This window comes from Atta cephalotes, assembly GCF_000143395.1.
Source record: "Atta cephalotes unplaced genomic scaffold scaffold00022, whole genome shotgun sequence".
Classification (NCBI taxonomy): Eukaryota; Metazoa; Arthropoda; class Insecta; order Hymenoptera; family Formicidae; genus Atta; species Atta cephalotes.
Window position 1 is genome coordinate 2,305,146 of NW_012130086.1, and position 14,614 is coordinate 2,319,759.

Sequence of the window (14,614 nt, forward strand, 5' to 3'; positions counted from 1 at the left end):
ATATATATTAATATATATACACTGAAATGGGCATCGAGAAAAATTCGTGACCGCAATTGATTAGCCGCCATTTTAGTTGGGACGATATTTGATCGAATCAGAAGCATTCGCACGTGCGCTGCAATCGATATATCGATCGATATCCATGTACGAAAATCTGTATGGACATGAATGGTTTTATGTAAACAAAAATCACTTCAATTTTATTAATACATTCAATAAAATAACTAATAACACTTTTCATATCCTACATCGTTAACACATGTGCAAGAATTGATACATTTAATACAAAAATTACCTATGAAATGAAATGCCTTTTTTACTTCTTTGCCCACACTCAGGCACACAACTTCATGTTAATGCACATTTTACACTTTCGCGATTTTATAATCTTTCAAATACAATCCCATACACGACGATCTTGCTGACATATGCGTCTCACTAAGGAAACATTAAACACGCATGAGCACCTGAAAGCTTCTGATTCGTTCTTACATTGACCAAATTAAAATGGCGCTGATCAATTGGTGCCACGATTTTCTATGCTTTAGTGAAGATTCCATTCCAATGTATATGTAGTTCAATGCATAGAATAAGTCTAATTTCATTCACTTTTAATTTTACATTTTATGCGAAAACGCATCGAATAAGTCTAATTTCATTGATTTTTAAGATGCGTACTAAACTTAATAATTACTCTCTTCTGAATACCATCTCTTTTGTCTCTGTGACACATTTTCTAACCCCAACAGTTATTAACTGTGGCTTGGTTTCCACCGAGGATTTAATCTGGATCAGAATGTAAGAATCAATCAACTACAGTCCAGCATTCCCCTATCGACTGTAACTGAGGAATACTTGACGTAGTTGGTTGGTTCTTCAACCATTTCATTTCATAGGTAATTTTTGTATTAAATGTATCAATTCTTGCACATGTGTTAACGATGTAGGATATGAAAAGTGTTATTAGTTATTTTATTGAATGTATTAATAAAATTGAAGTGACATTTTTGTTTACATTCTAAACCGGATTAAACCCTGAATGGATTAAATCCGGTGGAAACTAGGCTTTTGAGGTTTAATATCTTGGATTACAGAACTGTCAAGGGAGAGTTTGACAAACGTTCGCCATGATGTGGCAAATTGGTCACTTCTTTGTTATTTAATGTTATTCCGAATGTTAAACAAAGATGACAAGAAAATTGTACCACATAATGACTGCATCAAAATAATAAGATTCCAGTGTTTATTTTTATGTAATTTGTAATATAATAATATAATAATTGCCTGTGGCTCCAAATCCTTGAGGTCAATTGTATCTTGAAATGAGGTGAAAATTACAAAAGTGAACAAATTCACTAGAATATTCATAATTTAATTGATCAATACTTAGTAATCATTGCTCACTTTTGTAATTTTCACCTCATTTTAAAGTATACAATCGAGCCCCTTATTCACACATTTTAAAATAATGGTGCGTTCGATATGCAATTAAAAAAATAATTTTCCTACAGCCAATCATCTTCTACTCTTTTGGAAATATTAACGGTATCCCGAGATCGATATTGTTTCCAATCTATGTTACAATGGTCGTGGAGTAGCCTGCGGTGTATTCTCGTGTGAGGTTAAGTTTAAAGTGTTATGTGCCGTTGATTGTGTAATGAGGTTGTTTACAGGTGATTCTAACCATCGTATTCATAATCGTACATTTGAGAAAAACACATATGACATTAGTCATAAGATCGTGTAGATATTTTACGATTGAGTTCCGAAAATGAGGATCGCTGTGGAGGGTTGCGCTCATGGCGAACTGGACATTATTTACGAGACTATACAAGAAATAGAAAAAATCGATGGGAGGAAGATAGATCTGCTTATTTGCTGCGGCGATTTTCAAGCTACCAGAAATTTAAATGATCTAAAATGTATGGCAATATCGGACAAGTACAAGGATATGTGTACATTTTACAAGTGAGTATTTAAGCAAGAGTTGATTAAATTAAATGTAGGCTGTTCATAGCATTACTTAAAAAGCAAACAGTTGGTAGTATGCTAGCAATCTGTTTGTGGAGCAACATATTGTAGTAAAGTGACATCAATTGCTATTAATTTCAAGCGTGTTAGTAGGCTGTAGGAGAGAGAGATTCTAGAATCTTTATCTTACAACTAAACAAGCTTAATAGACTTGAAAAATTTGTCATAAATAATAATATCTCAAATTTGTTTTTATTATCTTGTCGGAATGCCAAAGTAAGCAGATTGTTAATAACCATTGTGATTGTAAAAAACCAAACAGAATTAATTTTATATTAAGTAGGATCAATCAAATGATTGATATGATGAATATTTAAAATGATTATAAAATAGCAGATTATGCTTGGTTTCTATAATTATTCTGCTATTATATTTCATTACTTTTGCTGGTATTCTATTGTCAAAGTTTGCAATGGATATTTAACAAAATTTATTTTGAATAGATTTTTTATTTATTTATTCAGATAAGTTATTTGTATGTTTAATGATATTTAATAAGAAAATAACATATTTTTAATGTTTGATGTTATATTACAGATATTATTCTGGTGAAAAGAAAGCTCCTATATTAACCATTTTTATTGGAGGCAATCATGAAGCATCAAATTATCTGCAGGAATTGCCATATGGAGGATGGGTTGCACCTAATATTTATTATCTTGGATATGCAGGTGTAGTACAAGTAGCTGGAATCAGAATTGCAGGACTTTCGGGTATATACAAGAGTCGACATTGGATGCAGGGACATTATGAGAAGCCTCCCTATACTGATAGTACTATACGAAGTGTTTATCATATCAGGAATATAGAAGTGTTTAGACTAAAACAAGTAAGTATTAACTATCATACATTGATTAATGAAATTGTATATTTCTATACTTCTCCAGCTAATCATACAATTTTAGATAAAATTATGAAATAAAATTATGACTATTCTTAGATAGTTGGAAAATTACATATAGATTTTTTGTTTTTAGCTTTCTGGCAAAATTGATATTTTTTTATCACATGATTGGCCGGCAGGAGTAACAAAATATGGAGATGAAGATATATTACTGAAACAAAAACCATTTTTTAAGTAAGTTTTCAATGATAAGACTAAATATTAATGTAAAATTCTTGAAATTTGATAGATATATTTTAACGGTTAAAATTAATATTAATTACAATTTGCTATTTTAGGGATGACATAGAAAGCAATACGCTTGGCAGTCCTCCATGTATGGAATTGCTAGAACGTCTTTATCCGTCCTACTGGTTTTCCGCGCATTTGCATTGCAAATTCGCAGCACTTGTTCCTGAGAAGGGAGGTGCACGAGTGACAAAATTTTTAGCGCTGGATAAATGTCTGCCGAAACGGAAATTCCTTCAAGTGCTGGAAGTGCGTTCGCAGGAAGATGGTCCAATACAATTGAACTACGATCTAGAATGGTTGACAATACTTCATCTGACAAATCATCTACTAAGCATCAAGAGCAGTATCCATTATATGCCTGGTCAGTATGGCGGCGGCAGATGGACGTACACACCCACGGCAAAAGAGAAACAGACTGTGTATGAGAAGTTTGGTTCCAATCTGCGAATTCCTCTCAACTTCACTCGAACCGTCAAACCATATGACCCGTGTGACACGAATACTCGGATCGAATGGCCACGATTGCTGATAAACGATCAGACTACCCGATTCTGCAGGATGCTAGGTATCGATGATCCTTCTGCTCTACTACAAATTATCACAAACACTATGATGGATAACAGTAGATCGAGCGAATTGTCGATGGAGACATCCGGCGAGTACATGCCAGAATCCATGGATATCTCATTTGACGAGGAAAGCGTATTCAGTTCCACGTTCGAGGAGAATTCAACACACAAGTATTTCGTTGACAACTCACCGACGAATTTTTCTCCTAAGAGTGATGGCGATGATTCGGATAATGGGGATACGAGTAAAAGCACCTTGGACGGAACAGTTAATAGCTCGAATACAGAAACCACAGAAATTGCAGATTCTGCTTCGATGGATGACAGTAAGTAACGTTATTATAAAATAATTTGTAATTTTGTTAAAAAAACGATGTATAGAATATAGAGAATTCTTAATGAGAAGTTTTGAAATGATTAGATTGTTTGTATTGCAGGTAGCGAACAAACTGGTTGTGTCCAAACCGAGCCGAACTGCAAAAAGTTTAAACGTCGGAATTATTCTATATACTCTAGCACGTTTTAACTGTGATAGTGTCTTCCTTATTAGATATTTGCGTCTGTATTCAACACTTGTTTCCATGTGGACTTTTTCTGTATTATATCTAATTTGTAAATAGCACGAACTTTTTATAATCAATTACATATATATTGAAAGCTTCCAAAATAATTTGTTAATTGATCATCCTTGTCGATGTTTATTGATCACAAATATAGATTACCTTTCCTTTTCCTACAAATGTTGATATTTATCAGTTTATTATTATGCTGCAAAATTTTCCTTCGTAATTCCGCGATGACAATGAGTTTTTCATAATTAGTTTTTCGATACTGTTTTTTTTTAAAATAATTTTAAGCTATGTCTCAATGTTAAATTTTTATCTTTATTTAGTTCTTTTACTGTTCTTCATTTATTAATTATAAAATATGTAATAAAATATTATATTGTGTTAATAAAACACAGCAAAATATAAAATTTTGTATAAGTAAAACGCAACATAAAATATAATCATACATCTTGTAAATAAAATTAAACATCGCAAAGAAAGCTTAGACCTGTTATTTTTAGCTGAATTTATGATGATTCATTATTTCTGTATTTTTGTTGTTGCAAAAAAAAAAGAGAAAAGATGAACCAAATCAGCTAAAAAATAGACCTATACATCGATCATTCCACGTCAAATCGGGATTTTATCACTTTTTGATAAAAAAAAATTAAAGATTTCGATTCTTTTAAAATTTTGCAGACGTATTCTAGACATTAAAGAATCAGACATATTTCGGAAAAAAATTTTTTTAAATGTTTTCACGAAGTTATGCTTACCTTTAAGTTTCAAAAATTGACGAAAAACGTGGCTCATGTGTTATTCAAATGATTGTACCGCTAAAATAGTAAATCGAATGAAAAAAATGCAAGAGATAAATTTTAAAGATTAATAGGCAGTTTAGTTTTAATGGCGCGAGTCGTTTAACGTGATACCATAATCGATACAAAGAGAAGAACAGAATGTATTTAATATTTATTTTATAATTTTAAATATTTCATATAAGCTAATGTGCTGATAAAAAGCAAGATGCAACAAGTAGATTAATTTACATAATTGATCACGAAGTGAAATGTTTTTGACATCCCAGCAGTGTATCTCAATTTTTATTGCTCTTTAATGATTTAAAATTAAATAAAAATTAATAATAAGTTATACATCTTTTAAATAAATACAAACATTTTTTTTAATTAAATAAACGATTTGGATTAAATAGAATATATATAAATAGCATTTGTGTATATTTATAGAGATATATAATTTAAATATAATTTATCTTAATATAATTTATCTAAATATAATTTAAATATAATTACTTTTTCCAGGATAAGAATGCGAAATAAGACGTGAATGCCAGAATTAAATGATTCACATAAGTAACAAAAAGCCATGATACGTTAATCTTTTGTTAAAAGTGTATATCACACGAATTCCGCGTAACAAAAAGTTGTTACAAATTATAAATAATCGCTAATTGTAATACAATTTGAAATATTTAATACATGGATGAATTGTGTGCGTAATGAATGTAAGAAGTAAAAACCGTGCCTATATATCAATAAAGCATATTCATTGGAGAATATTAAAATGAGTAATATAAAACGAGTAATGTATTGAATAGATTATTTTATTTATTTAGAATTAAATAGGCGTTAATATTTCGATAGTTAGATGATCGGCTCGTGGCCTTGGGAATTGTTTTGGCAAGGAACGGCAGGAAGATGGGAGGAGGGGAGCGGTGCGGCGTGACGCGTCACGTTTATGTGAAGTTACCGCGCAGTTATTCTCTTACCGCAGCTCGTACAGGCGGGTAGCTATATCGCGTGCTTTTCTTTACATTTCTTTTTGAAATGTATCACGATAAATGTTACATATAATATGAAACGTTATATTTTATGACTACTCACAATATACGATTAATTATTCATAAAAGAATCGAGATAACAATCATATATTACGAAACAGATGTTTCGTACGATTCATTCATTTGGAATAAAACACGATGGAAAGTAGAATTGTGTTATCTCGCGATAATTACGGACGATAATTATTTTTGTTTAACGTAAAATTTTTCTCTTGCTTAAGTATATATAACTCTCGATTATGCATCAAACGATCATATGAATTATAAAAAAGTAACGTTACATTCTCGTGCAAATAACATAATTCAAGCTATTCCTACTTTCAGAACTAATATACAATAGTTTATGTAATTAATAATTTAATTAATTTTTCGTTTTCGTGCATCTTTCGTTACGATCTGTATAAAAAATTAAACGTACTTTGGAACTATTTATATATATTTGTCGGTAATAAAAGAAATATTCCTCTTTTTTATTTACCTCTAATCCATCGACTTTAATCATATCTTATAGACATCGTACTCATACAGCACAGCATTAGCTAAATTTTATATTTATTTTGAATATGAAATCAGAAGATTGTATAATATCGAGTTTGAGTACAATCAACGCATCATTATCGGATAAGATAATAAGATTAAAGCTGAAAATAATTTATCAAAATATTAATTATGTGATAATGTATTTATGTCTAATGTGCATGTAGCGCCCGAATTTTATTGATAAATTTCATACCATCATTTTTTAATCGATTTCAATTGACTCGGAGTAGTTGAGAGACTTCGAATTGAAAAGAATCATTGCAATTAATTTAATTCATGATTAACTTATCAAGCGACTATATTATTACGTTAATGTGGATAATATTTGTGGTTGATATTATTTGCTCGAGATACACACATACATGCTTTGTCCTTGGGAATAAATTTATCCTTCAGAATTAATATTACATTTATTGAAATATTTTATGGTTTCATAAAAAATTGCTTTTGAAAAACACTTATCATTAGAAGTGCGATTTGTAAAAAAATTGAAGTTAATGAGATATACGTACAGAAAATAGTTTTCATTTTAGAGTTTTCATAAAAAATTTATCCAAATACATTACATTGCAATATTGGAATGTTTCGTTGCAATATTACAAAAAGCGGACATCTTAACATTGTTAGAATCTTGCAGCAATGATTCAGCAACGTTTCGCAACCACCATGCAATATTGCAATATTTCAGTGAAATCACTGCAATGTTCTGTAATCTTTCTGTGCTGTATAGGTAATAAGAGATTCGGCCTTTTATCCGCTCTAAATTTATTTCACAATGGTGAATTGACACGTGTTTGATATATATTTCTAAAAGTTACCGATAATTGCATAGTAATACAGATAATTGCTATATTATATTTTTCAGATGATATCTTCTCTCTTACGTGTATGACTTTGACGTGATGAGAGGGCTCAGTACCTGGAAGATATACACGAAAAGAATGGTTTTTCTTAAGAATCTAAAAATTTTCGAAATGTCTAGATAAACGATATGTTTAGATAAATTTTTAGATACTTGAGCAAAATCATTCTTTTCATGTAAAAATTTAACGAAGGGGAAGTTAACGTATCCTCATCGTCGATTTAATTAAAAGTGAATGAATCACAGCCGGTTCGTCATGTCGCGCATTTATTTTGGGAGTGCCGTTCAAGTTATTGAATTAATGGATTTTTCATAAAGCATTCAAGATTTCTAGTTCGAAAGACTTTTCTAAATAATTAGTCCTCGCGCAATTATGTATTATTCGCGAGTGTTTCACGCGAATGTCCTGTGCGAGAGGATGTCAATCCAATTCTGAGAGGAGGAGGCATCACCGGCGGAGCAACTCTGCGGTAAATATCATTTTTTGCTTGTATAAAATCAATATCTTTCTTCTGTTTATTTTTGAGTCGTTTTATTTTGTAATAATTTAAAAATGATAATTAGAGGAATCTAATATTAGAGGAAAAGAATTATTTAAAAATTTTATATACATATATAACGCATTTTTAAGATTTTTTTTTTAGAAAATGTATAATTATTTTTATAAATATCTAATCTATAATATCTAATAATATTTTTATAAATATCTGAATTAAAAAATTCGATGCTTATAAAGATTATAAAGATTATATTTTAAATATTATATAATTATTTTCAAGAGAACTCTATATTTAATAAATATTTTTTAAAATATTGATTCATTTTTTCTGCTCTGTTTTAATTTGTATTTTAATTTATTTGTTACAGAATTATCATAGCGACGTTGCAGATGTAACTCCGCTGTTGTGCATCGAATTGATGAGTAATGAATTAATGTTTTTATTAAGGTAACGGATGTATGGTCATTTCATATATTATAAATCTAGATTTATATGTGCAATTTAATAAAAATATACGGATAAATATATGTATAGCATTTCATACATCCGTTGCCTTAAAATGAATAAGTTATAACAGAACTTTAGGATAAACTTAATACTGGATGCCTCTTAATTGTGGAATTTATTGTGTATACACTACTGTTAAATTTATAATATCACGTTATACCCAAGTTGAGTTATTTTTAAGTTTGAGTTATTTTTAATCATTTTTATAAGTTGCTACTTTTACTCAATAACTATTTTAGTTAATTTAATTAAAACAGTGCAGTAAAACTATTTAACTCAAATTATTAAAGGTTAAAATTTTGTTTACTTATTATAAATTCATACGTTAATATGAATACTTTGATACTATAATTGTAAGCCATTCAAGCTCAATTTAATTTAACTCTCTAAGTAATTCAATCTCAAAAATATGATAAAAATAGATTGATTTTGTGATCATTTTTTAAACATGTTTTACATTAGAATATTACGTCTTAAAATACTTGAAAGAGATAATAAAATATTCATATTTTTTTAAATATATGAAAAACAGGAAATTAAAAAATATAAAGAATATACATAAAAAGTAATTAGTGCAGATAAAAATGTTGTCTATCATAATATAGGAAAGTTTGTTACAGTGTAACAAGTATTGTTTTGTTATTTTTCCTACCTATCCTATTCATAAATATTCATTCAGGATTAAATTTTATATAAGTTGGTGTAGAAAAGCAATATATATTCATATATGTATAATATATATTGTTTTCTAAGATATTTCAATTTTGTGTTTTTTTTTACCCTTATTTATATACATATTACTAATGAAATTGTATTATAAAATGTCATTTCGTCAATTTATTGATCTCGTTTTTTCATAAGACATTTTACGATTATTAAATTACTATTTATTTCAATGCACTGACTTTAGCCTAAGCTTATCCAACGTAACTGGATTTTAAAGTAGTAAAAATTAAAGTAATAACATGATTTAAGATCCTATATAGTAATATATATTGTCAAGAAATAGACAAATTTTATCTTGTAATTATTTTAAAATCGCATTCAGAGTTTTGCATAACTTAATTTTGATATAATAAATTATAGAGAAAATGATTTTAATAATTTACAAAATACAAAGAGATATGTTTATTGATATGAAGGAAAATTATCCCTTTCGGATCTTTCTATTCATCTAAATTTCTCATCTCCGCATGCTTTGAGATGAGATTCAACAACGAATCGTTCGTTAAAAATATGTGGGCCTTGAATTTTATTCGGGACCTGAATTTAATTGATTTAGTGATTTTCAGTTTATTTTTAAATTAATGTTTTGTTGTTTACATTATGAAATTTATATTAAGATATTTTATGTAATTTCACAATATTTGAGAACTTTTAAAATCAAAACGTTGAAGATTTTTTAAAATAAAAATTTGTTTTTTTAGTCGTATATTTATATTTTTAATTTTGAATAAATGCGAAATTTATTCCTTCGTATATTAATGGAATTATTATTATTATTATTATTAATTGTTCATATTAATATTTAGTTAATTTCATTAATATAATGTCCTCTTTGTGACGCGATATTTTGTGCATATCGTACAAAAGCGTAAAATTTTACGCCAACAATGTTAATAAGCAAAAAGGAATTTCTCCTTGCTGTCGATTTCTGGCATATGAAGCCAGAATATTGGCCAGTAACAACGAAAGGTAAGTTCAATCTCTGGCCAGAAGAAAGAAGAGATATATGAAGTAGTTTGCTATGTAATATCAATTTAAGTTTTTATAAAGTATATGTATAAAGTATATGTATAAAGATATCTATGACTATATATTCGGGAGGGTAACTTGCTCGCAAATTGCGAGTTCTTATTTTTTTATTTAAAATACAAAAATTAATCAAAAAACAACAGAACTAATGAGAGCCAGTCGATAATCAAGCGCAAATTATTTAGGTTCTTTTTAATCTACAAAACTTGCTCTTGATTATCCACGGTGATTCTCGTTAATCCTGTTATTTGTTTTTTTTTGTATTTTAAAGATTGAAAGTCTGTTTTAATTTTTATTATTTATTACTTATTTATTTAATGCGATCGCGATTAGATTATTCCGCTGAATTTATCAGTACGCGATAGGACATGTTAGCTGCTACGTTCAGCAGAGAAAGCGGCTTTGCAGCTGTTGTAAAATTTTTCAATATGATTAATTTATTCCATAAAGAATCAAAAGCGAGAATTAATTGTATTGAAGAATTTTATAACATTTGCAAAGCTGCTTTCTCTGCTAAACACAGTCATTAACATATTTTATTTGCAGTGTTATTACATATTAATAAAGTAATGTAGGAATACGCGTGGAAATAGGACGCGAATAAGCACGAGTAAACGAAAATACGGATAGGTAGGACAAGTATAATAGGTAAAGATAAATAAAAAGATAAGAAAAAAAATAAGGTAAAGATAAATACAATTATTTTTAAATTAAAAAATTAAATTATTACAAATAAAATTACAATTAAATAAATAAATTTCGCGATTGGATAATTAAATTTTATTTTAAAAATAAAAAATAAATATAATATAAAAGAATATAAAAGATAATATTCTTGAGACTTCCGAGTGCTTTCTGTATAAAGATTATGCGTTTCACAGATTTCTCCATGTCCAGATTCATTCTTGGAATGCCAACGTTTTGTGAACCTTATAGTCCTTCATCATACTGTATCGCCTGATACAGTATTAGGCAAGGTTCATGAAACGTTGGCATTTCAAGAATGGATCTGGACACAGAAAAAAATTCGCGAAACGCATAATCTTTATATGAATATAAAAGATATTATATAATAAAGCTAACTAGTGAACTAATGTGACATATAGATAGGGATACATAGATATCATATGTATATACTTGATAATTGGAAAGAAAGGATAAAAATTAAATAAAATTTTTAATTATTTTAAATTTTATTTAATTATCTGCATCCCGTTTCAATTATCAAATATGAAAATAAGCCAAATTAATTATAAATTTTTTAAATTTAAATTAATTTTGAATTTTCATTAACTTTTCAGTTCCTCTGAAATTAAACTTTTTTTTTGCAAATTGCAAATATATTTGGTAAAAACAGAGCAGCCTTTTTTTTTTATCGAAGATAATATTAAAATTTGTATATTAGTACAAATGTTTAGCAAAATAATTAGTGAAATAAAGTAAATAAATAAAATAATTAGAAATAAAAAAATAAATGTAAAAAAATAAACATACTTGCAAAAAGAGCCACTATAGTAATTCGTTACTTTATAGTAATATTACTTTATAGTAATCCGTTTAATCGCTGAAATTACTGAAATAAATCTATCAAATGAATAGAGATTTCAATGATTTCAATGATTTATTTCCATCAGGAGGACAAAAAAATGGATGTCGTGTAATTGATATCCACTTCTTCAGAGGACAGTAGTGTACGGAAGCATTTTGCGGTTACAGGAAAAAGACTTTCGTGTCTTCTCTCAGATTTCTCTCTGATGGAAGCAAATTCGAAAATAATCGATTTTCAAACGAGACGAGGAATCGAATTCTCGACCTAATTTGATTAATTGCTCGGCACAATTTACACTTCTCGGCCGATTTTCGGCTCCGCCTTTCGCTACTCTTTTCACCTATCACCCCGCGTGCAATCCAAATGTCACTCGATGCTTAGGAGCGTATAACACTCGTAGACAGGTCCATCTGCTTTGGGTGCTCATGCTGTAAACTTCATTTTATCTTTTTTTTTTCGTTCATTACATAACTAAGATAGAATGAAACAACGCATGTAAGCGCTCAATCTTATGCGCATTGCTTCATTTTATCTTAATTATATAATGAACGAAAAAAAAAAGAGAATGAAGTTTACAGCGTGAGCACCCAAAGTAGGTGGACCTTATGTCTACGAGCGTTATACGCTCCTAAGCGTCGAGCGGCATTTGGACTGCATGCGGGGTGATGAGGTGAGAAGAGTAACGAAAGGCGGAGCCAAATCGAAAATCGATCGAGAACTCGAGAAGTGCAAATCGTGCCGAACTCTGATATTAATCGATCAAACGTCATCCCATGTGATGGTCATCCTAACGTCATCCCGTACTGCATCTCCGCTTTCTGTCGACTTGTTTACTCCTGACACTTCTGTGTGTTTGATTGTCAGTAACTATCAATAAAGAAATGGCACTTGTGCATTCGCGAATGACGATTCCGAGATCACTGGGGGATAATCGTGTTGCATGGACAAATTGACAGTAAACGACGCGTAAATATGGTGGCAATTAGCTTATGCTCCGAACAACGTGCCAACTCTCTGTCATCTTACTTTTGATTGTCGAGTATCCTGAACGCGAAAAATGGACAAATTAACTATCATCTCGGTGATACTCTTTTTTCTCGCGGATATCTCCGCCATAATCAGCATCTCCATGCCAGACTGGATCATTACTGACGTCGGCGGTAATTGCAGAAATGCAATTTTTTTTCTCATTGCCTTTACTCGCCATGGCCTTGCACGACATTTATTTACGCCGATGAGATAAAATCACTCTGAATCAATTCGAAGTTGCGAATTGTAAAAAAACCATGATGTTTGAGAACATCATTTTAATTGTGTTTTTCTTTTCCCTCCTCTCTAATAGGTGACACAAGATTAGGTCTCATGTGGTCATGTATGACTTTGTACAACAGACCGCAAGTCTGTTTTAAATCGCAGCTGGAGTCGGAATGGATGATAGCACTGGTCTGCATATTTATTGGTTGCATTCTGATCACAGCAACTGTAATATTATTAATACTTTCGCATTGGGACCGTACCGTCATTCCATTTGCACGCTGGGTAGGATTCAGTGCCAGTACGTATCAGAAAAATATAATATTTAGCATAATAAAATGTACAAATAATACATGTACGGAGTAACTATAGTATTTATACAAAATCATAAAATAATTAAATTATAAAAGCACTCTATAATATAATTGATGTTATATTTGAGAATCTTGGATGACAAATTATTAATTATTAAAATTTATGCATGATTACAATGTATTGTGTTGTATACTAAATGATATTAAATTGCAGTGATACTGTTTTGTAACGCAGCAGTTATATTTCCAATGGGATTTCATATTAATGAGATTGGCGGGCAACCATATCAGTTGCCTAATTCACATCAAGTTGGAATTGCTTACATCTTGTTTGTTCTGGCTCTATGGATCACAGTAATCTCCGAGCTTTTTGCAGGCAAAGTTTGTCTACCACATTTTTAGCATTGTTCCATAGCAGAAATACTTGTTAATTATCTTCTATTGACATTTACATTAATATTATTCAGTATCGTTTATATTCATGATACATAGAACCTTTATCATCTTACAATTTTATAAAACTTTAATGGAGATTGTATTAAACTCTACTATATTAAGTAGACTAAAATACTGTAAGGATTAATTATAGCAATTAGTTTTTAATATTTAAGTCTTTTGTAAAATAAGAGCTGTACAAACAAAAGGATTCTTTAAATTATAATATATATTAATGTCCTTGAAGAATATGTGAATAGTTTAAGAACAGTGTTGGAATTCTACATTTTAGAATCTTTTCTAGTGTTGTATAACAAAATAACATATTAATAAAATTATAATAGTTTTCAATCACTTGAGGGAAAACTGGAATAAAACTCAATACATATTTGAAATATATATGTATATATGTATATATATTTCTTGATCTTAATTAAATTTTAACATATGTACAGTTTTACTTTTTGTTATAAACTTCGAATATTTATTTACAAAACCGGAAATAAATGAGAGGTATTATGTTTAATGCGTAAGTTATAATTAGATTCAAAACTTAGAATACATCTTATTTCTTATCTATATTGTACAAACATAGCTAGATATAATGAAAGCTAGATATAATGAATGTATATATATATATATATATATATATATATATATATATATAATAATAATATATATTATTTATTAATTAATTAAAATAAATTAAATTAAACTAAAGTTACGTACGTAAGTAAGTAAGGTATTTATT

General features: G+C 29.2%; 1 protein-coding gene across 1 annotated transcript; it reads left to right on the forward strand.

Moving 5' to 3' along the window:
• Nucleotides 1-1,774: 1,774 nt before the first annotated feature.
• Nucleotides 1,775-14,109, forward strand: LOC105619705 (lariat debranching enzyme). Its single transcript, XM_012201225.1, has 8 exons — nucleotides 1,775-1,971; nucleotides 2,572-2,863; nucleotides 3,012-3,112; nucleotides 3,217-4,068; nucleotides 4,180-4,253; nucleotides 12,916-13,020; nucleotides 13,203-13,415; nucleotides 13,643-14,109. The coding sequence occupies exons 1-8, from the start codon at nucleotides 1,775-1,777 to the stop codon at nucleotides 13,828-13,830; spliced, it is 2,022 nt and encodes a 673-aa protein (XP_012056615.1). The 3' UTR covers nucleotides 13,831-14,109.
• Nucleotides 14,110-14,614: the final 505 nt, after the last annotated feature.

Bases quoted from the DNA above. Each gene is read 5' to 3' on its own strand.
- LOC105619705 (XM_012201225.1), top strand. From the start codon at position 1,775: ATGAGGATCGCTGTGGAGGGTTGCGCTCATGGCGAACTGGACATTATT. The intron at 3,113-3,216 runs GTAAGTTTTCAA...TTGCTATTTTAG, and splicing joins AAACAAAAACCATTTTTTAA to GGATGACATAGAAAGCAATA. The intron at 4,069-4,179 runs GTAACGTTATTA...TATTGCAGGTAG, and splicing joins GCTTCGATGGATGACAGTAA to CGAACAAACTGGTTGTGTCC.